Source organism: Trichechus manatus, unplaced genomic scaffold (genome assembly GCF_000243295.1).
Source record: "Trichechus manatus latirostris isolate Lorelei unplaced genomic scaffold, TriManLat1.0 scaffold00034, whole genome shotgun sequence".
In the NCBI taxonomy this organism is placed as follows: domain Eukaryota; kingdom Metazoa; phylum Chordata; class Mammalia; order Sirenia; family Trichechidae; genus Trichechus; species Trichechus manatus.
This window is the reverse complement of record NW_004443970.1, coordinates 20,212,282-20,238,868: the sequence shown is the minus strand read 5'-3', so window position 1 is coordinate 20,238,868 and position 26,587 is coordinate 20,212,282. Positions and strand designations below refer to the sequence as shown.

Genomic DNA, 26,587 nt, shown 5'->3' with positions numbered 1-26,587 from the left:
GGACTCTGAAATCCCAGTTCTAAACTGAAGGACTATCTTTGTTGGTTATTCTTAGTGAGCACTTATCAGGCCAGGTCAGAGCATGGGAGCCCTCGTGCACCGGCTTTGGGCACTGAGTTTGTGACTCTGCTCAACTATGACCTGTCAAGTGGCCCATGGCTGTCTTAAGGAGCTACTGCCGGGAAGTGTGACTTTTATCCTGAGCCCATAACCTGCGCTCCAAGGAGACTTCTGTGGACTCTCCCGAGCCTTGTATGTTCTTCCGTTTCAGCACACCTCACTGGAATTGTGGCTGACTGAGCCCCTCTTGACATCCCTGGGTGGCGCAAACAGTTTGTGCTTGGCTACTAACCTAAAGGTTGGCAGTTTGAACCCAACCAGCGATGCAGCAGAAGAGGGGCCTGGAAATCTGCTTCCATAAAGATTGTTGTTGTAGGTGGTGTCAAGTCAATTCTGACTCATAGGGACCCCATGTGACAGAGTAGAACTGCCCTATAGGGCTTCCTAGGCTATAATCTTTATGGGAGCAAATCCCTAGGTCTTTTCTCCTGTGGAGCAGCTGGTGGGTTTGAACCACCGACCTATCAGTTGGTAGCCCAGCACTTAACCATTTGCCACCAGGGCTCACATTGCCAGGAATATAGACTGGGCTCAATTAGTGTCCTGAACCAATCAATAGATGAATAAGTGAATGAATGAGTGAACAAAGGAAAAAATGGAGGTAAGACAGTAAACCTCATGCTGAACCAGGCTGGGAAATAAAATAGGGTGGAGTAGACCCAGAGTGAAAGAAGAGAACCAAATGCCATCTTGCTCAAAGTGACATATAGAGCATGATAGGCATGTAGTAGATGTGCAATAAATCATGACAACAAACACCAGGCACTTTCTTTCTGCAGGCACTGTGCTATGCACCTTACATGGATTGCCTCATTTAATCTGTGCACTAAACCCTACAAGGAGCCAATATTATTTCTGGCAATGTGAATGAAGGAGCCAGTGATTTATGCTGCCACCCTAGAATATGGCAAGCTGGAACAACGTGACATCGGATGGAAACGTCCTTTTTGCCTTCTTCCTCTGGTTTGCTTTTGTCCATTCCTTAACACTCAATTCAAGCACCATCTCCTCCATGAAGCCTTCTGTCTTAGTTATCTAGTGCTGCTATGATAGAAATACCACAAGTGGGTGGCTTTAACAAACAGAAATTTATTCTCTCACAGTCTAGGAGGCTAGAAGTCTGAATTCAGGGTGCCAACTCCTGGGAATGTTTTCTTTCTCTGTCTGCTCTGGGGGAAGGTCCTTGTCATCAATCTTCCCCTGTTCTAGGAGCTTCTCAGCACAGGGATCCTGGGTCCAAAGGACTTGCTCCTGGTGTTTCTTTCTTGGTAGTATGAGGTCCCTTTCCTCTCTGCTCCCTTCTCTCTTTTTTATCTCAAAAGAGATCGACTCAAGATACAATCTAATCCTGTAGATTGAGGCTTGCCTCATTAACATAACTGCCTCTAATTCTACCTCTATTGACATCATAGAGGTTAGGATTTACAACACATAGGAAAATCACATCAGATCACAAAATGGTGGACAACAATACAATACTGCAAATCATGGCCTAGCCAAGTTGACACCCTTTTTTGGGGACATAATTCAAACCATAACACCTTCTGTGACTGATTCCTATGAGGTGTCTCTGTGTTGTCCTCCCATGATTCCTTCTGAAAACCTCTATCATGGTATTTATTATTCTGTATATAATGAGCTCTTTGTGGGTCTACCCCTCATGGGAGGGGGTTTCTTGATATCATCTCCCATGACTGTTGTCTTTGAATCCCCAGTGTTCAGTCCAATGCTTTGCACATTGCAATGGCTCAAGATTCACTGTTGAATGATTGAATGACATGGAGGAATCTGCCTGAATCATTCTTAATCCACCAAGAGCAAGTCTGGCCAAAGCAGTTCAGCATTTCAACATGTGCAAAATGGCTGCGCATAGAGGACTGTGAATATAAAACAAAAGCCACAATCCTCGCCTACACTAAAGGATAAAGAAGCGATAGGATAAACTTTAAGATGGGGAAGGGAGGCCCTGGGGAAGCGAGGTACCATACACTGCAGGAACTCAGCGTCTCAGAAGCAAAGGAATGTGGAATGTGGCCACCACCTTCTTGTAAATTCTGGAGCACAATGCTTGCTTTATGAATAAAACCATATCCTCCACTTGTAACTCAACTACTGCAAATCCATTCTAAAAACCTGTGGGATATACAATACCCCTTTCAGACCAAATATGGAGTCTACAAGTATTATATAGGTAGGCAATTTTGCCTAAAACCCTTACTTTTTAAAAATAAAATTTGACTATATCCAAACCGGAAAATTCCATTACCTGCTAACAGAGAGTCCTTAAGGAGTCTTAGAAGTGTTACAGCTCAGGGGTGGAATTCCTTTAGGAGGGTCTATAGTCATGGCCTGTCTCTTGAGGACACATCGGTTCTCCTCAGGGGTCACGAGTCTCTGGGTGGAGACCCAGAGGCAGTGAACTCAACAACAACACATTACAAACGCACTGAAACCAGAAAGGAAGTGGTGCCAAAGTATTTTACGAGACAGGGCCATTTCTAGCCTTTGAATACTTAATTCTGAGAGTCATACAAATGTAGAGAGGACGCTCAGCCTGACAAAGTCTAGGTTTGAAGTTTTGCTAATTAAATGCCATCTTCTTTGAACACGCACATGCACACACATACATACACACGCACACATACCCTAGTACAGTACATACACATTGTGCTATATCACCTCATTTTAACCTCTTGGTTCTGGATGCATAAAAACAGCTCAAATATTTTTCCAACTCACCAGGAAAGATAATCATTCAACTTGGTCTTACCCTGAGGTAGTTGAGGGTGAAATTTGTTAGCCCCATCCTGGTGATGTTTTTGGACAGCTGATCCAGGACCTGAGGATCTTGTGCCTAAAGAGAAAACAAAACAAAAAAATCATCTATTTACCCCAATAAGATGGTCTCAAGAAAATCTTAGACAGTGTTGCAGCTGCTAAGAAATGCAATCATATCATTGCCAATTATTCACCAAGGGCAGTTTGCTGGAGATGAATTAATTTACATTTTGAAGACACTTGAATGTAACACTCAAGGAAATGTTCAAATAATTGTGTAAGGCCCATTGTTCAGGAAAACCAAACTCAGTCCTTGGGAGAAATGGTTTCATTTCCTCCCTGAGAGGCTCTAGGTCGTTAAGTCAGACCAGGAGACATTGGGGTCTGATGTTACTCACTGGAGAGGGCAGGAGCATGCTTTAGGGCCGACTTTGGTTTCCTGTTCTGATGTTGTTGTTAGGTGCCGTGGAGTCGGTTCTGACTCATAGCAACTCTGTGTACAACAGAATGAAACACTGCCCAGTCGTGCGCCATTCTCACAATGGTTGCTATGCTTGAGCTCATTGTTGCAGCCATTGTGTCAATCTATCTCTTTGAGGGTCTTCCTCTTTTTCAATGATAGTGATAGTGTTGTTTTTAACAGCTTGGAGTTGAGGACTGTATTTGAAAACTTTGCAAGTGCTATGAAAATATATGCATATACTTTTTGAGAATTCTAACTCTTCTCTCTATTATCTGTGACTAGATAGCGATGTCCTTGGTTGTTTTATCCAGCAGGTCAGTAAGGGTAAGCATCACAATTTCCAAAATATCAGCTACATTTAAGAAAGGAGTAGACAGCTCCATGGACCACCCCAAACGTTCTGTTTGGCAAGCAAAAATGAAAACCCTTTCTGGATTCCACTTTAAAATGAGCCTCTTGGTTGATGCTCCTTCTTTCTGTCTTTTTCAATTGGTATAAGCAGATTAGAGTCCCTGGGTGGGGCAAATGGTTAAGAGTTGGACTACTAACTGAAAGGTTGGTGGTTCAAACCCACCCAGAGGCACCTAGGAAGACAGGACTCTTGATCTGCTTCTGAAAGGTCACAGCCTTGAAAACCCTAGGAAGCAGTTCTACCCTGAACACATGGGGGCGCCAGGAGTCAGAATTGACATGATGGCAACTAACAACAACAACATAAGCAAATTGGTGCTAAACAGAGGGAAACATAAGTAAATATCCCTTTGTCTCCATTTCTGCATTCATGAGACTATTTTAGTGATACTAACACATCTTTAATTTATTCTTTTCTATACTTAGTTTTTCTCAAGGATCCCTGGTGGCATAGTTGTTAAGTGCTCGGCTGTTAACTGGAAGGTCGGCAGTTCAAACCCACCATCTGCTCTATGGGAGAAAGATGTATCAATCTGCTTCTGTAAAGATTTACAGCCTAGGAAACCATATGGGACAGTTCTACTCTGTCCTACAGGGGCTATATGAGTTGGAATCAACTCGACAGCAACGGGTTTGATTTTTTTACATTTAATTTTTCTCACAGTGATACTACCAACTAGTTTTGCGTATGTATACTCATACATAACCAAACAAAAACCAAACCCATTGCTGTTGAGTCAATTCTGACTCATAGAGACTTACACATATACATATACACAGGCAGTAGTAACCAGTTGCTGTTGAGTTGATTCTGACTCATGGCGACCCCATGTGTGTCATTGTAAAACTGTGCTCCATAGGGTTTCAATGGCTGATTTTTCAGTAGATCACCAGGCTTTTCTTCTGAAGTGACACTGGGTGGCCTCAATCCTCCAACCTTTTGGTTAGCAACCAAGCATGTTAACCATTTGTACCACCCAGTACGCACACATTTGCATATACATATACATATACCCATACATAATGTAGGAGAAAACAGTCATATTGTATCAGTTTTCATGTCAATTTCTTGAAAAGACGTCTTTGGTGGTGGATATCAGGCCCATACTTATTGAACTCCTCCATGTTCCAGGAAGAGTTGGTCCTAGAGAGATGGATCAAGTAGACACGGCTGAGCTCAAGGAGATTGCATTTCACTTGGAAGATGGAATAATAATAAATGAATAGAAGGATATTGCTGCTGTTGCTGCTGCTGCTGCCCAATAGCTAATACCTGATGAGGGCCTACTATGTGCCAGGCACTTTTCTAAATGCTTCATGTGCTTTAACTGCTTTCATCCTCAAACCAATTCTCTGAGGCAGGCTCTATTATTGTACCCACTTTATAGATGAGGGGCTGGAGGCACAGAGATGCCACGTCATTTGCCCAAGTTCACATAGGATCCAGGATACAAATCTAGGCAGTCTCATCCTAGTATCCAAGGCCCCAACCACTACCCTCTGCTGCCTCTCAATCGATTAGGAGAGTAATGAGAGTAGATAATACTCCAGACTGCTCCAAGGAGAGTAGAGGATGTGAACTGGGCTTTGAAAACTGAGAAGGACTTGAGTATGGGTGGTCAGAAAGCACAAGGTCAATGAGAAGGGCAAAGACTGGGTTAACTGGTCCAAATGAAAGGGTTGAGGACAAAAGCCTGCAGAGACAGGCTGGAGTTGAGTAGTTGGCTTAACAGCCTCGGTTTTGGAGTCAGAACCAACTGGGTTGGAATCTTGATTCTGCCACTTTGAGGCTGAAAAATATTGGGCAATGTATATGAACCTCTACAACACTCAGTTTCCCACCTCTAAATTAGGAATAATAATAACCCATCTATTTGAGTTACTGTGAAGATTAAATACAATAATGTATACGAAATGTGTAGCACCAGGCCTGGCTTAGCAAGTGCCCAATAATTGCTAGTTTTTGTTATTTCAGAGGGTGGTGGCTACCCATGAGGTGTATTGGACGGTCTCCCATGTGGAAAGCAAGAGTTCTACCACTAAACACCCATGCACTATGTCATTGTTGTAAGTTGCCGTCATGTCGGCTCCAACTCATGGCAACTTTATGTATAACGAAATTAAACTTTGTCCAGTCCTGTGCCTTCTTCATGATCACTGTTACGTTTGAGTCCATTGTTTTGGCTATTTGTGTCAACCCATCTCATTGAGGGTTTCCCTTGTTTTCATTGGCTCTGTACTTTACCAAACATGTCCTTTTCTAGCAAGTGATGATGTGTTCAAAGACAGCTAGTTGAAGTCTTGCCAACCTTGCTTCTAAAGAACATTCTGGTTGTATTTTTTCTAAGACTGATGTGTTTGTTCTTTTGGCAGTCCATGGTATATTCAATATTCTTTGCCAACACCACTGTTGGAACGCATCAATTCTTCTCTATCTTCCTTTTTCGCTATCCAACTTCTGCATGCATATAAGACGATTGAAAAGATCATGGTGTAGGTCAGATCCACTTAGTAAATCGATACCTTTAGACTCCTTCTTCAGGGATTGCACCTCACTAGTTCCTATCAGGTCTTACCTTTAAAGCATATCTCCAGATTGACATCAGATCAGACCTTGTACTTAGCTGGTGTTCAACGAATTTGATGTGATAAATGTCTAAATGAAACCAAGAGAACCCAAAATATTCCACTCAAATTCCAGCCCCAAGGTCAGATCTAAGGTACATAATCCCAATTTTGGTCATGTGGTTCTAATCAAAACTGGAAACTGTTTTTTTTACTTGTTTTACTTCCTTCCCCAGTTATACATAACAGGTTTATTAGCCCAGGCAGAGCAGTACTTGATAATGACTGAATGGAATTTAAGGAAAGTACAAACTGTTTATCGAGGTAACCTCACTTTTGAGTTTAAAATAATAAAGTATCAAAAAACAGTCTTACAATACACCAAACTTGAAAACAAATGAAGGCAAAAAAAGAACCTGTAGATTAAAACGGTTGAGGGTAAAACTCAATAATTTAGAGCTAATTACCTAAAGCGTGAAAACTACTGCAGGTCTTTTACCGAGAGAGAACTGGGGTTTTGCCCTTGAGTAAAACAAAAAAAAAGAACAGTAAAATAGAAATTAAATTACTTACATGCATGGCTAGAATGCTTCTTGGGACTAATTCTCTGTATTGTCTAATGGTAAAGTGCCATGTTTTTATTCTCATAAGATCATCAAAGGTGAACTCCAAGATCAGTCTGCCTTCTGTACATACCTGGAAGTGACAAACAACATACTCATTTGTGATTCACATTGTGAACGCCACATTTTGCTATACCTAGGGGTTCATGTACACATCAGCTGTACCTAGGGGTTCAAGAGAGGCATCTCAGGGGCTTTGCTGGGAGGAAGCTGGGCCTCTACCTGGACTCTGAGCTCGTAAGTATTTCCTAAATTCAACCAGAGCATATTCGATTTTAAGGAGTCCTGTTGGTGCAGTGGTTAAGTGCTTGGCTGCTAACCCAAAGGTCAGTGGTTCAAACTCATCAGCTGCTCCACGAGAGAAAGATGTGGCAATCTGCTTCCATAAAGATTACAGTCTTGGAAACCCTGTGGGGCTGTTCTACTCTGTCCTATAGGGTTGCCATGAGTTGGAATCAACTTGACGACAATGGGTTTGGTTTGGTTTCTTGGATCTTCAATTTTACGTTTTAACATATTGGGCTCTGGTTAGGCTTTTTTATAGAAAGATTACCTAGTCTAAAATTAAGCACACAAAACTCTGAAAATCACTGTATTGCAAATTTAAAAAAAAAAAAATACATAATGGCAATTAACTAAATAGGGGATAGGCTCATTTCTAAAGCTATAGTCCATCAAGATGATTAACAATTTAAATCAAACTTTTATAAAATCTTTATAACTTTTTTTTTTGTAAATTTAACACAAATGCCCCCATTTTTTGAGTTCCAGCTATGTTTTAGACAGTGGTTACGTGCTTTCTATGTACTCAATCTATTTTAAGATAATATTTTCTTTAAACAAACCAAAACCAGGACAGGAGAATTACTAGCAAGTGTGATAAGGTGCTATTCAAGAAAGACGCTGCTAACATTCACCATCTTTGTTTTATCAAAGGTCTCAAAAGCACCCGTAAGATAATTATTGATAATCTGGGTGAAGACCTCTACCTCCGATCCAATTAACAGAATCTGTGGGTACTTTCAGGTGTTTGGGCACCTCGCCACAATACTCTTGATCAAGTGGTCTTCAGAGTCTTGTTTTTGGCGTCTTGGCCATAAGAGCTGAGCACATGGAATGGGGGAAGGCTACATACAGTGTCACTGAATCACTCCCTCCAGCACACCCTCAGCTTTGGAATTAATTTACCAAGGTTTTCAAAAGGGTTGCATGGAGATTAAGCCACAAATCTCCCCCTGAGGTGCTGGTGTGACAGAAGCCACCTGTGGTGAAGGCTTTCACGTAAGGGAGGCAACTACAGCCAACCACTGACAGTGAAATGTCCTGACACTACAGGACAGGGACATTTGGATGCTATAATCCTCTTTTTAAAGAGAGGGGATTATTTGGATATTTAAGCAAATATTAGCCCAGTTAAGTGTCATGTTTCTTTATTATCTATTTGTTTTGTGTTTATGAACCAGAAACCCAGGGCAGGCGGAATCTCTGGTTTACTTCTACTGGAGCAGAATTTCATAATGGGAAGGCATGTATGCAGTCATTCTGATGAATTACTTCATTGGAGCACCTGTAAGTTCAAGTTAAATTGTGTTCTTTGTTCAGTGTGACATTGCAAACCAGTTGGGGACACTCCTTGTAGTCAGACTGTCACAGGTATACAAAATATAGATGGTTGCAACAAATATCGGAATCCTCCTTCCTCAGTTGTAACCAAGGACTCAGCTTTATCCAGGGCATATCATGTGCAAGATAGCATTTCTTGGAACTGAATCTGAGTTGACTGTGTTGGTTGCTTCCTTTAAGGAAAATAGAATGACTTCCTTGAATGAACGGACTGAAGAGGATTTTGGTCATGGCTGGTCTTCTCCAAGCAATTACTCCCATAGCCTGCTCCCAAGCCCTAGGCAGCTTCTCTGCCCCCTTCTGCCTCCCCCCCCACGAAAGTTAAAGGAAACCAAAGGCTTTGCAATTTATTTTATACGTAACAATCGCAAATGGAACAGAAGCGCATGACAAAAAATACATATATTCCTTGTTCTGAAATAGGAAAAAAAAATGGGCATAGCCTAAAATATTTTCTCTTTTCAGAAAAATTCTGTGCATTCCTCTTAATCAATACAATTAATGCAGCTTTTATCTAAAGTTGGTCTTTTCTTTTTAAAGCCGCCTTTCACTTGGAATCCAAAATCAAAAGGGTCCCCAATTAAGAAAACATTTTCTGTTGTGCTGAATTCATGTTACCGTGCTGTGAGCTCTGACATTTTGTTTCTGTGGTAACCAAAATCAGCTGATTAGTTGGCATGGCAACAGAAAAGATGTAATCCCAGCTGACACACTCTAATCAATGCCCCCAGCACAGATGGTCTCTGGAGGATCAACAAGAAAGAGGCTGGCAGGCATTCAATGGATCACGTGCTAGCTTGAGACTAGGCCAGGAACAAGAGAACTAAAAAAGAACATTTCTCAAACTAACTGGTCGCTTATTAACCCTTTTCTTTCTTTGACTAATTGTAAAGCAATATTGACCGTGCAGTTGTAATACATCGACTCTCATATGGCCTTTATGAAATAAAACATGTTTTTTTAAGTGGAGGATGTTTATTTAATTTCCTTGGTCTTTATGTTTGGAGCAGCATATATGGCATAGTGCTTTTAGATGAACATTTGCATAAAGCTCATTGCATTTTACTTAGAGCTAGAGCACATGTAAATGTGTGTAATATATATATATATATATATATATACATATATAAAAGAGCAGTGTGATCCTTAATATTACTTGGCTTCAGCTGAGATAAGAGTATAAATCCCGTGAGTATAATGTGGTATACATGCTAAGGTAAGAATGATGAAGTAACTGTCAAAGACAGAAGTGAGTATTCATATAGGAAACCTGGTTGGTGTACTTCCATGATATTTTTCTACAGTAGTAAATGATTCCATAATAAATAACTGAGCACAGAAAAAAGATAAACCTACGTTTACAGCGGTGAGAAGAGAGTCCAGGAACGGCTACAACTATTTTTCCAGTTTGTAAAACCAAAAAGGAACTCCAATAATGTACCCCAGAGAGTGCTTTTCAGTATTTGCCAGTGCTTGCACCCCCAAATATAACTCGGGGGACTTTGATTCTGAAAACCTTGACACGAGCTCTTCTGATTACCAGACTTGTTTTCTATTTGACTCAAAATTGAAAACCCTGGAGAGGCTTTCTAATGTGTGTTTTAAAACCCTAATTACATATTTATCCGTAATCTATACTGTTCTTGGGATCAGGAAATTGCAAAATGTGCACTATACTCCCGAGGAATACTAAATATTACTGTTGATTAGGACTGGGACTGATTTTTGATTCACCAGTTGACCAGTTTTTCATAAAAGCAACTCATAACCTCTGGGTCAAGTGCTATTTATGGAATTAGAGTTTATTGATAGTCTAAATTAGAACAATGGGATGCTGCCTACAAATAACGTGCTAAGTAATGCCATGTGCTAATAGCAGGTCCCCTTTTAAAAATGAAACATCGGCTTCCCAGCTATTTTTCTTTGTGATACTTATAGGTCATTAGTCTACTGTTTTATACTAAATCGTCATAGTAGTTTCTTATACAAAGATGAGTTTATTTTTAATTAATATAAGAACAAAAGAAGAATTTGAAAGTTTCTTTGGGTAGTACAACCACTAAGGAGAAAAAAGGAAAGAAAAAAAAAACGAATCCTTTCAAATTTCCTAAAAATAAATGTACATAATTAGCTTCTGGAGTAACTCCACGTAACTAAGCTCCATTTCCCAGAAAGTGATATTTTTCATCACAGTATGGAAATTATCATTACAGGAGTCAGCAGATATATTTTCATGGAGTAGAGTAAGATGAGTGGTCCAACAATTGATACTTGGGGCAAAGGATGTTGTGTTCAAGATGGTACTCGGAGCTTCCTGGTGACTGCCCTGCATGCCTGAACAAAACACCTATCTCAGAGAGGTGAGCTTCTGGGATAAGAAAGAATACAAAAAAACCCAGAAACCCCAACCTGTGGCCATAGAGTTGATTCCAACTTATGGCGACCTTGTGTGTTAGAGAGTAGAACTGTGCTCCATAGGGTTTTCTTGGTTGTAATCTTTATGAAAGCAGGTCACCAGGCCTTTCTTCTGAGGTGCCACTGGGTGGGTATGAACCGCCAACTTCTCAGTTAGTAGCTGAGCTCAAACCATTTGCCCCACCCAGGGACCCCTTCGGAAGAATACAACAGAGGAAAATCTTAGCATCTTGATTTGGATGAAGAAGCATTTTCTCCATTCATCAGAAGAATGGGATTCTTGTTGATCTAAAACAAGTCTCAAATGGGCAGCACTGTATTTCCAGAGCAACTAACTATGCTGAGTTACCCTCATTTATGAAAAAAAAAAAAAATTCAGCCTGAGAAAGAAACTGAGTAAATATATAAATGACTACTCTAAAAGCATTTTTATTGTAGAAGTAGCTCCTTAATTATAACAAAGCTTTATTTAATCATAATGGATATTTTCCCTACAAAGAATAAAGAATTGGTATGTTTTCCTTGGATTACCTAAAAGTAACATTAAGCCCAGAGAAAAATAAAAATGAAGCTGTAGGGAATGGTTATGTCTGCAATGCTTAGGCTTAGTAACACTAGTAATGGTTGTGTATCCATCTTAGCTACTAGTTTATGGAAATGTTCTGATTCTCCAAAATGACATAAGACAAATTAAAGTCATCCAGGTGATCATTCCTTTCCATATGGCAAAACTCTCTTCACCCCATGGACTTCCCTCTGCATTCCACGAGAAGTTCCTTTGTCCATGACCAACAACAAGAAAACAGGCCAACTGTTAAAATAGGAAGAAAGAGAAAAATACAATGTCTGCCTCCTACTTAAAATGTCTATTGATAAAATCAATATATCACAATATCAATGGCATTTGGTGATTTGTGTTTGCATTTTATAACTATTTATTTTGCCTTTGGTTTCTTACACCAGCATAGGACAACAGAAAGATTAAGCAGCACCAACAAGATCAATGAATACTTTTAAAAAAGAAGCATTCAATTTTTATTCTTGTGGCAAAACTGTAAATAAGTAACAAACACATCTTCAGTTTTATAATTTGGGCTTTTGCAATTAACCCTGATGATTCAACTTCTCTGAGCTACTAAGTAAGGGTCGTCATTTATGTTTTGAACTAGAAGAGATAGTTGCTATTATTAATGTTCCAAATTAGTTTCATATTGAGTCTTCGTCAAAATGCAATGAACTCGTGCTCATTAAAATAAACTTACATTTGCCAGAATCTAGTGCTGAATATTTGTTCTGAGTAATTTTTCTACACTGTCTGTAGTGTTTGGATCATAGGTGTAGAATATATAGAAGATGGAGTTGAATCTCTAGTTCTTCCCTTTTTCATTTGCATCCTTCACAGAGCCTTGAATTCTGCCTCAAAAGTCATTATTACCTGATGTCTGACACCTATCCTCTCCCCTGTTTTTCTTTCTTACTCTTTGATAATCAATTTATGCTCCTGCTGTGCTCACTTGGTATAGTGGTTGCTAACCAAAGAGTCAGCAGTTCAAATCCACCAGCTGCTCCTTGGAAACTCTATGGGGCAGTTCTGCTCTGTCCTATAGGGTGGCTATGGGTCGGAATCGACTCTATGGCAATGAGTTTGATTTTTTGTTTTTTTTGGTACTCACTTGCTGAGCTGCTTATCTGATACTCTGGTAAATCACAGAACTTCTTAGAATTTGGGGGACACACCATTTAAACTCTGAATTCCCTAACTTTATTTATATTTTTAGTTCTCAAGTTCCTTAAACATTATGGCTAGTTGGGTGCGTTTAATTGATTTTTTCTTTGGATGTGAAAATTTGAATTTAGATTCACTTATTTATTTTTTAAATTTTACTAATGAAACACAAGTACTGACCGAACAACAATAGGAGGATATCCTTTTAGTTGTAGAAGACCTTTTGAATAAAAACAAAAATTTTAGCTTAGCAACTGAAGTCTAATAGACAGATGGACCCTTCTTTTGAGGTTCTATCATGTTTTGACATTCCTGTGCTCCATGTCACATACACACATCTTGGAAGCGTCCACCAAAAAAGTCTAGCCGTGTCACAAACAAAAAAGATTATCTCACAGTGCTGAACGTGTCTGACGTATGAGAAATCAGCTCAACGTTCCAGAAGAAAACCGGAAGTATTATCCTTCAATACACCCAGAGAAGGAAAAGCTAGGTGTGTTAGTGAGCCTGTCCTGTACCTTGGTAAACATGGGCTTCCCGTGCTGGGTGACCATGGCACACTGGTCGCAGTCCACCGTGATGGACGAGTTGTGGTATGACTCTTTCGAGTGTTTGAGAATGTAATAGAGGTCAGTCACCCCTCCTTCAAACACAGTGCTAAAGTAACGGGGGATGAGGGTCCTGCCGATAGCTAGGAGAGAAACACAGAGAAACAAACCATTAACACAAATATTAGACTCCTCCCACTCACCCCGCATCATCTCCAAACCTCCTACAATGGCATGCAAATCATCTCAAGAAGCCATTTATTGTTTGCCTTAGAGTCAGCTTCTGCACAGGGTGAGTTTATACACAACAGAATGAAACACTGCCCAGTCCTGTGCCATCCTCATGAGAGTTGGTATGTTTTCGTGCAGCTATTGTGTCAATCCATCTTGTGGAGGGTTTCCTTCGTTTTTGTTGACCCTCTACTTTACCAAACATGGTGTCCTTTACTAGGAAACAAATTTCTCTTTACAAACAGCCATGATCCTTGTGGTCATAGTTAGTAAAATAAACACCCTAATTATTCAGGAAAATTTTGTACAGTCATCTTTCCCGATTTTGTGTCCAGTGAAAGTCAATAATATATGGAGGAAAAATGCATTAACTATTTGGATCACGTATATACTCTCTAAATGAACATGTTTTCAAGAAAGAAAACACATTAAACCGACTTGAATTTTTCCAAGGATCAGTTACAAGCCAGTTTACATGACTATGTTTTACTATTATTATTAGTAGTAATAATAATAATTATGGTGTTGGTGAAGAATATTGAATATACCATTGACTGCCAGAAGAACGAACAAATCTGCCTTGGAAGAAGTACAGCCAGAATGGTCCTTGGAAGCAAGGATGGTGAGACTTTGTCTCACATACTTTGGACATGTTATCAGGAGGGACCAGTCCCTAGAGAAGGACATAATGCTTGGTAAGTAGAGGGTCAGCGAAAAAGAGGAAGACCCTCAGTAAGATGGATTGACACAGTGGCTGCAACAACGGGCTCAAGCATAGCACAGATTGTGAGGATGGCGCAGGACCAGACAGTGTTTCATTCTGTTGTACATAGGGCTGCTATTAGTCGGAAACAACTTGACGGCACCTAAAAACAACAACAATAATAATATAAATTTAATAATATAATGCTTTGTAGTGTGTGAAGTATTTTGGCATTCTCTTGTTGGGTCTTCAGAACAATCCCAAGAGAGTAGGGGACTAGTTTGAGTCTCTTTTGGAGACCCTAAAAAGTAATTACGAAAAAAAGAAAGAAAGAAAAGGCTATTAGGGATGTTTCAAAGTCACATGACTTAGAAGTAACTGACGGGAGTCTCTAAGTCTGCAACCACCAAAACCTGCTCTTTCCAATACTATGTCTTAAACTGCTTTAAAGAATGAGTCTCTTTAAAACGTGATCTGAATCTCCACATACAAAATGTAACCATGTAACTGTTGATTTTCCTGTCCACTTCTGGAGCTGGATAAGATAGCTCTCCAGAATATATGGCCTATTTTAAGAGAACTCGATATCTTCCACTTGGTCTAAATTGGTCTTTTTCATACCGTGTGTCCTGCCCTGCCCCATTTTAGTTTGAACAATTGCGTAAGTAGCTGGGTCTTTCCAATATATGAAGCTTAGAAACACGTAACAAGCCCTTGCTTTAGCAGTGATTTTAAATCCTCTTACAATGAAAATCCCAACTCATAATATGAGAAATTTTGCTTATGTGCAGATTTGAAGGCAAAGTCCTAAAGCACTCTCAAGCAATTCAAGATTTTAATAAATCTCTCACATTCACTACCTAATTCCTCCTGAAAGACAAAAATAATATTTAAGATAAATAAACTATCAAACAGAGCTTTAGCTAAGAAAGATCATCCAATCTTCACTTGAATGTTTTACAATATTTAATTTCATTTAAAAAGAATCAGCGTTAATCCATTCCATAAGGATCTATATCTCTTTTGTACATGGACTTGGAAAAAATGAACATAGAAAGAATACCTTGCAAACTGTTTTCTGAAGTAGTCTCTAAAGAATCCAGATGTAAATGACTAGTCCCTGCATAATGTATATAGTTGTTATTGCTTCACATTTACTGCAGGTAAAATCAATCAACAAGTGTGTGCTAAATATTCCAGGATATTCCATCACAAATAATTCTTACACATACATTTCTTAAATACTGCTTAATCCACAAAAGTGCCTGTTCATTCACTGAATATAAAATTCAAATGAGAGTAATTTGAATCCACCATTCCCTTAAACATATGCATAGCCAATATTATAAGAAAATTTTATAATGCTAGAATCCTTATTGTGCTTTGCTAAACAGATAAAATTAATTTAATGCATTTCAAATGTTCTATCTTAAAGCTGATTACCATAAATCAGCTCAAGGAATTTGACAATTTGTAATCTGTACTGTTGAGCACAAATATAAACCATAAAAATGTAGATATGGGGTGAAAATATTTCACTACCACTGGCCAAGGAATTTTTACATTATAAAGGTCGCCACAAATAAACAGAACTGGATTAGCCACATTAGAGTTATTCATCACCAATTCAACACAATTTAATTTCTTTGTAGCATCGTCTGCTATATGTTATTATTATTTTCGTTCATAGTACAGTAAAACATGCAAAAACTGGAACCTGTGTAGGGCAGAAACCTGTCAGAGAAGGCAAACTCAAATATTTGTCACTAAAACAAGCAATAGAAAAGTGGTAAGACTGCACCCTGTCAGAGGCAGAAAACTTGTGAGACTAGGGAAAACAAGGCAGTCCTGTCGAGTTCTGAACTTCATAGGTTTCACTGTATAAGAAAAGTTGAATGTGAAAAAGATTTGAGATTTCTTAACTTTAAATCTAAATCTTTAATTACATTTCCAATTCCAGAACATTTACAAACTAGATAGTAAATATACTTAAAAGGAAAAGGAGCTTTACCTCATTGAACATTTTCTATCACTTTAGGAAATGATTGTTATATATGGATATTTGAGATTTGTTTTCAGCCCTGTCTCCTCTAGGGAACTGCCCCTATCACTTTCGATGTGGTCCTGTTTGAACTATCATTCACAGAATTTCAATATCCACTGTGGTAGACTGCTACTCAGGTGGCCTCCAATGAACCAAGACAATGATGGTATTCACACCTCTGTGTAAGTAGTTTCCTCTTTTTAAATATGGGTTGAGTCCTGTGATCTGCCTTTAATCAACAGAATGTGGCACAAGTGACCTCTGTTTTGGGCTGTTGTTGTTGTTGTTAGGTGTCATTGAGTCGATTCTGACTCATAGCGACCCTATGTACAACAGAACGAAACACACTCGGTCCTGTGCCATCCTCACAATCGTTGCTATGTTTGAGCCCATTGTTGCAGCCACTGTGTCAGTCCATCTTATTGACGGTCTTCCTCTTTTTTGCTGACTCTGTACTTTACCAAGCATGATGTCCTTCTTCAGGGTCTGGTCCCTTCTGATAACATGTCCAAAGTATGTGAAACGAAGTCTCGCCATCCTTACTTCTAATGAGCATTCTGGTTGTACTTCTTCCAAGACAGATTTGTTTGTTCTTCTGGCAGTCCATGGTATATTCAACATATTCCAGGATATTCCATCATAAATAATTCTTACAAAAATTTAAAAATCCCTACAAGGTTTCATTTTTGTGCCCAGGGAGAAGTCAGTTACCATGTACCAAATGTAACTACTCTAATACGACCATGCTGTGAGAAGCCCAATACAGTCATATGGAGAGGTCACATGAAGGAGAACTGAGTCTTCCAGTCAACAACTCCAGCTGATCTTCCGGTCAACAGCCAGTACCAACTTGCCAGCCATTGTGAGTTAAGCCATATTGGAAGTGGATCCTCCAGTCCCAGTTGAGCTGCCTCAAGGTGGACTCACATGGAGCAGATATGGGGTCACCACTGAGCCCTGCCCAAATCAAAGAATCACGAATAAATACCTTAGCTTCCTAGTGCTGCTGTAACAGAAATACCACAAATGGGTGGCTTTAAAGAACAGAAATTTATTTTTTCACAATTCTGGAGGCTTAAAGTCCAAATAAGGGTCTTGGTAGCCCCAGGTTTTTCTTGGTTCCCTGGTGATCCTCACATGGCATCTGTCTTCTCTCATGTGTGCATGCCTCTGTGTCTAATCTGCTTTTTTTCCAACTCAGAAGTGATTAGCTCTAGAACCCACCCTACTCCAGTATGATCAATTAACATAAAAAAGAATAATACTTCCCAAATAGGATTACATCCACAGGTATATGGGTTAGGATTTCAACACATATTTTGGGGGGACACAATTCAATCCATAATAGTAAATAAATGTTTGTGTTTTAAGCCAGTACATTTTGGGGTGTATTTTAATGCAGCAACGATGACCATAGCACACTTTCAGCGTCCTAGATCACAGTAGTGAGAATATCAGAATCCTTTCTTGAAAGAAAGAGGGCAGTTTTGCCACTGAAAACCTGTGAGTCATAGAAATATTGAAGTCTGCGTACAGAAGAAAGCAGAGCAAAGAAACAAAAGCTTTGTGGACTGACTTGGGCTCATGCGTCAGCTGGGACTGAAGCCAATTCCATCCCCTGAAAGTCCCAGGTATGCGAAATGCACCCCCTCCCCTCTTCATTTTTACTTAAGCAAGATTGGGTTAGGTTTCTGTCATTTTCAAATACAAGAATCCTGATTAATTCTGTCCTGTTCCAGCTGGTAGAAAAAGAAATGATGAGACTGTTCAATTGCAATAGATATATGAATTCCTCTTTGAGCAATACACTTTATGAGTTTCCGGAGATAAAAAGTTGCATTAGTTTCCTATTGCTGCTGTAACAAATTATCACAAACTTAGTAGCTTAAAACAACAAAAATTTATTACCTCACAGTTCCAAGAGTCCAACACCCATCTCACTGGACGAAAATCAAGATTTTCCTTTCTAGACATTCTAGGGGGAGAGTCCATTTGCTTGCTTTTTTCAGCTTCCAGAAGCTGCTCAGATTCCTTGGGTTGTGAACTCTTCCTTGATCTTCAAAATCAGCAATGGAGGGTCAAGTCCCTCTCTCTTGCATCATTCTGACTTTCTCTCTTGCTTCCTTCTTCCACTTTTAAGGACACTTGTGATTACACTGGACCCACCTGAATAATGCAGCATAATATCCTTATCTGAAAGTTCTTAATCAGATCTGTAAAGTTCTTTTCACCATGTAAGGTACCATATATTCACAGGTACCAGGGATTAGGATGTGGACATCTTTGGGGGTCAGCACTCTGCCTACCCCAGAGACTATCTTTACCAAAGAGCTTCTGTTCTGCAGGGGAGAATAGTCAAAACTGTAACACACACACACACACACACACTCATACAATGTACAATATATTAATAATGTGCAGTGAAAGGGACAGGCAACCAGAGGAAAAATCACATGTAGTTGAAGAAATCATCCTATTGCTTATTGACCGAGTTCTTCTACAAAGGTTGGAGTAGGTGTGAAGCCCTATAGTAGGTGCCAGAAACACAAAGATAGACTGCTGTTCCTGTCTTTCAAACTCATTTCTAGGAAGAAAGTTAAAAAGCCATCTAAGTACCTATAAAACAATGTGATCCTTGATGAAGCTAAAAACATGGATTTGTGATTTTGAACTCTTTGCCCGTTTGTTTTGAATTGTGAATTCAAAGCAGTGTTGACTTTGTATTGTTGTTGAAACACTGAAAAGATGAAAATATCCTTTTAATTTAGTAAACTGTAGCCACATTGCACAGCCTAATATATATATATATACACACATACATATATATATACATATACATACATACATACATATATATATATATATAAATGACTTTGAGTCAGTGAACATTTCAGATATAGATTTGCTGGCCCCTAATAGGGTTGCTATGAGTTGGAATCGACTGAAGAGCCATGAGTTTGGTTTTGGTTTGAACTCATCAGCCCCTCCAATTCTGAACTTATTTGAATTCTATACTGTCACATGCATATGCTACTCTTACACTTGACATGCATATTTTAATTCCCAGGATTAAAATATTTTAAATATTCACTGGTATGGTTAATGTTATGTGTCAGCTCGGCTAGGCCATGATTTTCAGTGGTTTGGCAGACGTTATGTAATCATCCTCCATTTTGTGATCTGATGTGAGCAGCCAAACAGTTGGAAGGGGAGTTTCGTTGGGAGTATGGCCTGCATCCAACATGTATGTATGTTCTGGCAAAACTTGTGCTCTCTCTTGATTCTGCATTCTTCTCATCATCCTCTGATTTTTGGTTCTTGGGACATGAGAAAACTTCAGCCTGCTGTCTGACCTGTTGATTTCGGATTTGCCAGCTCCCACAACCCCATGAGTCAGCAGCCTGCCACCTGACCTGCAGATTTTCTGTTCATCAGCCCCTGCAAACACATGAGTCAGGAGAAGTCTCTACCCTGCTGCCTGACCCATGGATTTGGGACTTGCCAGCCTCCAAAATTGCGTGAGCCATTTCCTTGAAATAAATTTCTCTCTTATATATTTATATATACTCTTCACTGGTTTTGCTTCTCTAGAGAACCCAGCCTAAGACATTGACGTACATAAATATACAATGTGCTCCCATAAATAATTATACATTTCAAATATTCTCAGATAGCAATTAAGGGTACAGTAGATTATATAAAAGAGTTCCCACTTTTATAAGACATTTAAGTCAAAATCTCAAACGTTGAGAAGTGTGGACAGTAAGATTGCACAGGAAGACCTTCTGTGATGTGAGTTGACTGGAATACACTATATCTTATTTATCTCTATATTTATAGGTAGAAAGAAAATCACAGATTATGTTATTCAGAAGCCTGAACTGTAAATCAAGTAGGTTTAAATAATACACTTCCTTGCAAGTAAACATTATTAGTCCAGCAATGGCTAAAATTTATCCATAGCTAATTTGGATGTTAAGTTCTGTCTTCCAACTCCTTGGGAAGTTTTTTGTTGTTGTTGTTTTGTTTTGTCCCTCCCCACCACCCCAAAAGATCTTGCTCTGAAAGGTGGTAGCCTGACGGTGCTGGGGAAGTAGTGTCTAGCTTCTATCCTTTCTATTAAAAATAATCTCTAATACTTCAGGATACCAGGTGAAATTTTTCCCCATTTGGAAACCAAATAGCACAAGATATAGACCACTGTGCATTCTCCTCAAAGCAGAAAGTGTGTTTTTCAGAGATGTCTCATCTCTATTAATAATTATGAAATGTTTTTCTTACTCTTAAGGATGCTCATAGGCAATTAAGGTAAAATAAATTACTATTAGATATTGAAAGTAAAATTACATATGGGAAAATGTTCATACCACTAGCAATAAAGTGGTAAATTAAAATAATAAAACAATTAAATATAAACCTGGTAGGGTTGTGATGTGACAGGCATGCTCAAATATTTCTAAGGAAATCAATGTATCAATTACTCCTTATCTTGAGACTCTCTCACTCTATGATAGTTTATTCAGTGGGAATCTAAGCTTTTGGCAAATACCCTTGCCAAACTATAATTCTAATGTTCACATTTAAGTGCTCTGAAATCCTTCAAGTCCTTAGAGAAATTGTATCTAATATAAGACATTTTTATTTGGGGCCATCATTTACTATTTTAAATCTCTGCAATTTCTCTCTTTCTGTTTAAAAAATAGGAAGAAAGAGGTTGAGAACCCTGATTGAAATGTTGAATAAGAGGAAGATTTGAAAGTAAAAATGTATTGTTTTTATTGTCATGTGTCATTGAGTCAATCCCAACTCATAGCAACCCTATAGGACAGAGTAGAACTGCCCCATAGGGCTTCCTAGGTTACAAAAGCAGATTGCTAGGTCTTTCTCCTGCAGAGCAGCTGGTGAGCTCAAATCGCTGACGTTTTGATTAGCAGGTAAGCACTTAACCATTACACCACCGGCACTCCTTGGAACAATGCATTAGTATTGTTGCTGTTGTGTGCCATCAAGTCAATTAGAACTGCTTAAGTCCCTGAATAATATAAGTGGTTAACGTGTTCAGCTGCTAACCAAAAGGCTGGAGGTTCGAGTCCTCCCAGAGACACCTCAGAAGAAAGAACTGGCTATCTACTTCCGAAAAATCTTCCATTGAAAACCCCATGGAGCACAGTTCTACTCTGACACACACAGAGTCATCAAAAATGAGGGAAACCTTCAATGAGATGGATTGGCACAATAGCTGCAACAATGGGCTCAAACATACCAATGACCATGAGGATGGTGCAGGACCTGGCAACATTTTGTTCTGCTATACATAAGGTTACCATGAGTTGGAGTTGACTCGACGGCAACTAACAACAATAACAACAGTGGGCCAGACATTGTTCTAGGTGCTGGGGATACATAGCAGACAAGGATGCTGCACCTGTGTTTCTTGTTTTTTTGTAGGGAGATAGAAAATGAACTTAGTGGCAAGCGAAGTCAGGCTAGTTTAGATTGGCTGTCCCAGAAGGCTGCAATGAGAAGGTGATCATGGAGGTGAGTCCTGAATGAACAGGGAATGTGAAGGCGTGGGAGTGAAGAAGTCCAGGGCCAGGGACCAAAAACCCGTAAACCAAACCCAGTGCCGTTGAGTTGATTCTGACACATAGTAACCCTATAGGACAAAGTAGAACTGCCCCATAGGGTTTTCAAGTAAAACAGAGACAAACTTCAATCCTGGAACTCTAAGCATCAAATGAAGAGATAAATAACTCAACCAAGCACCAAATGGAATAAGAAACTGACAGAGAGCAAGGAAAGTTATGAGCAGAGGTCCCCTATTAGCTAACGCAGCACGGATCCACCATCTTGAACTCCTGTCAGAGATCGATGGACAAGGAGTACAGGAAAGCAGATTCATGGAGCTCCCAGCAGGAGACAGAGCACCTGGTAACCATCGAGGCATGCCTTCCCACCCCAGACCCTAGCTCCCCCTGCTCGGCCTTCTCCACTTCCTGGCCAGTCGATCAGATGCTTCCTGGTGGGCTGATTTGCTGCCTCCTGGTGGGATGATCTGTCACTTCCCAGCGGGCCAAGACTGAGGCACAGGAGGCGCTGGTTCCGTGCCGTGCTGATTCACCCCACCCACACGGGCCGGCTTCTTCACTGCCATTTCTTTGTTCTGGTGCTTTTTCCAGCTTCTTTTGTTTTCTTCCCTGTCTCTCATCTCCTCACCCTGCTTTCTCTGGAACACCTGATTCCCTGTGATATCTTTGCTTCTTCTTGACGGGCTGTGAAGTGACACTCAGCTGGGGAACTGCTTTCCCGGTCCACACTGCCACACTGGTGGATCCCTAGAGGCTTTTTTTTTGTTTTGTTTTTTGTTTTTTGTTTTCTCTTTCTTTTTTCCTTTTCATTTTTCTTCATTTCTCTGTTCCTCATCTCTTTCTACTTACCTACTTTTCTGGTTGCCTGAATATCTGGCTCTGTGTATCATCTCCACTTCTTCTAGCCAGGCCGTACTGCATGGCTTGGGAGCCACTTCCTTAGTCTGTGCAGCTACGCTGGTGGGATCCCTGTTGTTTTTTTTTTAATTTTTATTTATTTTATTTTATTTTTATTATTATTTTTTTATTTCTCACTTTCTCATCTCTCCACTCCAATGGCAGTCTCTCTCAGCACTTTTTTATTTTTTGGCTTCTGTTTCTCTCTCCTCTCTCTCTTCTTTCCCATACCTAACCTAACTCCACACATCACCAACTCCACCTCCCCCTCCCACCTGCCTATATGCACTGCATACTGAACATTGAACTCCTGAGCAGCAGAAGCATGGCCTACTGGAACCTTCCCTGCACTGACCCCCAGTTCACTTTGTTAGCCCCAGTACATGCCATAAACAACCCATACCTGCCCCTCCCTTCAGCTGGACCCACCCAGCTGCACCATAGCTGAGCTACTGACCCTGCCCATTGGACAAGGAGGTGAAAAATATCGTGTCCACAGATGAGCAAACAACAAAGAATGCACGGCCTGGCTCAGATATAACCAAATAAAACAAAAAAGTAGGATGAAACAAACAAATCTACAATCAATAAACAAAGAAAATAACAACTGAATGTCCTCAAGACAGCAGACTATTTCAAAATATTAAAAAAAAAAAAAAACCTGGACTGGATGTTTCCAGTAGACATCCACAATAAAACAACAGATGACATTCCAGTAGAAGAAAAGGCACTAGAGCTACCTGATGTGGAATTCAAATCTTTAATATTCAGAGCTATCCAAGAGTTGAAGCAAAACGCAGACAAAAATGAGGAAAAAATAGACAAATTCATGGAAAAAGCAGACAAATTCATGGAAAATACAGACCAAAAAAAAGGAAGAATTCAAGAAAATAATACAGGAACAAAATGCTAAAATAAATTCACAACTAGAAACCATACAAAAACAACAATTAGAAATCCAAAAGATAAACAACAGGATTTCAGAAATGGACAGTGTTATAGAAGGGCTGAGAAGCAGGTTCGAAACAAAGGAAGACAGGATCAGCAAAATTGAAGACAAACACTTGGATACAACTCTGTTTGAGGAAAAATCAGCAAAAAGAAGGAAGAAAAATGAAGAAACACTGAGAATTATGTGGGATACAATCAAAAGCAAAAATCTGCAAGTGATCGGAGTTCCAGAACAGGGGGAGAAAACAGAAAACACAGAGAGGATCATTGAAGAATTGCTGACAGAAAACTTCCGTAATATTACGAAAGGTGAAAGGGTGACCATCCAAGAAGCTCAACGAACCCCATAGAGGATAGACCCCAAAAGAAAATCACCAAGGCATAGCATAATCACACTCGCTAAAACCAAAGACAAAGAAAGAATCTTGACAGCAGCTCAAGAAAAATGGAGTCACATACAAAGGGGAAACAATAAGACTAAGCTCTGATTACTTGGCAGAAACCATGCCAGCCAGAAGGCAATGGGGTAACATATATAAAACCTTGAAAGAAAAAAAGTCTACCAAGAATAATATATCCTGCAAAACTCTCACTCTAATATAATGATGAAATTAGGACATTTCCAGATAAACAGAAATTAGAGGAATATGTAAAAACCAAATCAAACTTACACGAATTATTAAAGGGAGTCCTTCGGTTTGAGAACAAACAACTTCAGGTGACAGCCAGAATCTAGGATGCAAGATTGCACCATCCAGATACCAACCTAGGAAATGAACTCTCAAGCACTGTTCAAAACGAAAAGATTTAAGACAAGGAACCAGAGAGGTTAATCTGCAAATGACAACAAGTTCAGACCAATAAAAGAGGGAATAAACCATGTAGGTATAGAACTTTCTAATGGAGAGGAAGGCAAGGCAATACCAATTAATAATAGACTGATTCAAACATAGGAAGATAAGGGAAAATTTCAACATAACCACAAAGAAAGTTAACAAACTTACTAATCAAAATAAAGAGGAAAAACATAAAGTCTCAGCAAAAACAAAATCTACAAAAACAAAAGAAATGAAAAAAAATCCACAAACAGAAGGAACTCAGCACAAGAGAGTAAGAGGAACAAAGAAATCATCAGCACCACAAAAAAAAAAGCACTACAAAATGACAACAATAAACTCACACATGTCAATAATTACACTGACTGTAAATGGCCTAAATGCATCCATAAAGAGACAGAGAATGAAAGAATGGTTAAGAAAACCAGGATCAATCAATACGCTGTCTACAAGAGACATGTTAGAAACAAAGATGTACATTTATTAAAAATCAAAGGATGGAAAAAAACATATCAAGTAAACAGCCAACAAAAAACAGCAGGAGTGGCAATGCTAATCTCAGATAAAATAGACTAAAATAAAATCCACCACAAAAGACAAAGAAGGGCACTATATCATGGTTAAAGGGATGATGCATAATGAAGACATAACCATAATAAATATTTATGCGCCCAATGACAGGGCTCCAAAATACACAGAACAAACTCTAACAGCACTTAAAAGGGAAATTGACAGTTCCACAATAATAGTAAGAGACTTCAACACACCACTCTTGGTAAAGGACAGAAGATCTAGAAAGAAACTCAACAACAAACAATACAGAAGACCTAAAGGGCACAATCAGTCAACTTGGCCTTATAGACATATACAGAACACTACACCCAACAGCTGCAAAGTACACATTCTTTTCCAACGCACATGGAATGTTCTCTCCAATAGACCACATCTTAGGCCACAAAGCAACCCTCAACAAAATCCACAACATTGCGATAATAGAAAGTATCTTTTCTGATCACAACACCATCAAAGTAGAAATTAACAACAGGAAAAGCAATGAAAAAAATTCAATTACACGGAAGCTAAAAACACCCTGCTTAGAAACCACTGCATAATAGAAGAAATCAAAGATGAATCAAAAAATTCCTAGAATCAAATGAGAATGAAAACACATCATACCAAAACCTTTGGGACACAGCTAAGGCAGTCCTCAGAGGACAATTTATAACAATAGATGCACACATCAAAAAAGAAGAAAAGGACAAAATCAAAACATTAGCTACACAACTTGAACAAATAGAAAGAGAACAGCGAAAGAAGCCTACAGCCACCAAAGAAAGGAAATAATAAAGATCAGAGCAGAAATAAACGAAATAGGGACTAGAAAAACAATAGAAAGAATCAACAAAATCAAAAGCTGGTTCTTTGAAAGGATCACCAAAATTGACAAACCTCTAGCCCAACAGGCAAAAGAAAAACAGGGGAGGATGTAAATAACTCAAATAAGAAATGAAATGGGGGATATTACAACACACTCACCTGAAATAAAAAGAATCATAACAGAGTATTATGAAAAACTATACTCCAACAAATTTGAAAATCTAAAGGAAATGGAAAAATTTCTAGAAACACACTACCTACCCAAACTATCACAAATTGATGTTGAAAATCTGAACATACCCGTAACAAGATTAGAGATTGAAAAGGTAATAAAAAAAAGAACTCCCAACAAAAAAAAAGCCCTGCTCCAGATGGCTTCACTGGAGAATTCTACCAAACATTCAGAGAAAAGCTTATACCAGTACTACTCAAACTATTTCAGAACACAGAAAATGAAGTGATATTTCCAAATTCATTCTATGAAGCCAGCATAACCCTGATACAAAACCAGACAAAGACACCACAAAAAGAGAAAATTACAGACTAATATCTCTCATGAATATAGATGCAAAAATTCTCAACAAAATTCTAGACAATAGAATTCAGCATCATATCAAAAAAATAGTACACCACAACCAAGTAGGATTCATACCAGCTATCCAAGGATGGTTCAACATTAGAACATCAA

The 26,587-nt window shown here is 39.1% G+C and overlaps 1 protein-coding gene across 4 annotated transcripts in view; it reads right to left on the bottom strand.

Annotated features, from left to right (window-relative positions):
- LDB2 (LIM domain binding 2) overlaps nucleotides 1-26,587 on the bottom strand; it is a 473,762-nt gene that overhangs the window by 89,759 nt on the left and 357,416 nt on the right. For all 4 annotated transcript variants that reach the window (XM_004375161.2, XM_012555194.1, XM_004375160.2 and 1 more), the window contains exons 3-5: nucleotides 13,243-13,415; nucleotides 6,911-7,033; nucleotides 2,891-2,974 (exon numbers count right to left, since the gene is read on the bottom strand). In XM_004375161.2, the coding sequence (XP_004375218.1) occupies nucleotides 2,891-2,974; nucleotides 6,911-7,033; nucleotides 13,243-13,415 (380 nt within the window). The remainder of the gene's footprint in view (nucleotides 1-2,890; nucleotides 2,975-6,910; nucleotides 7,034-13,242; nucleotides 13,416-26,587) is intronic.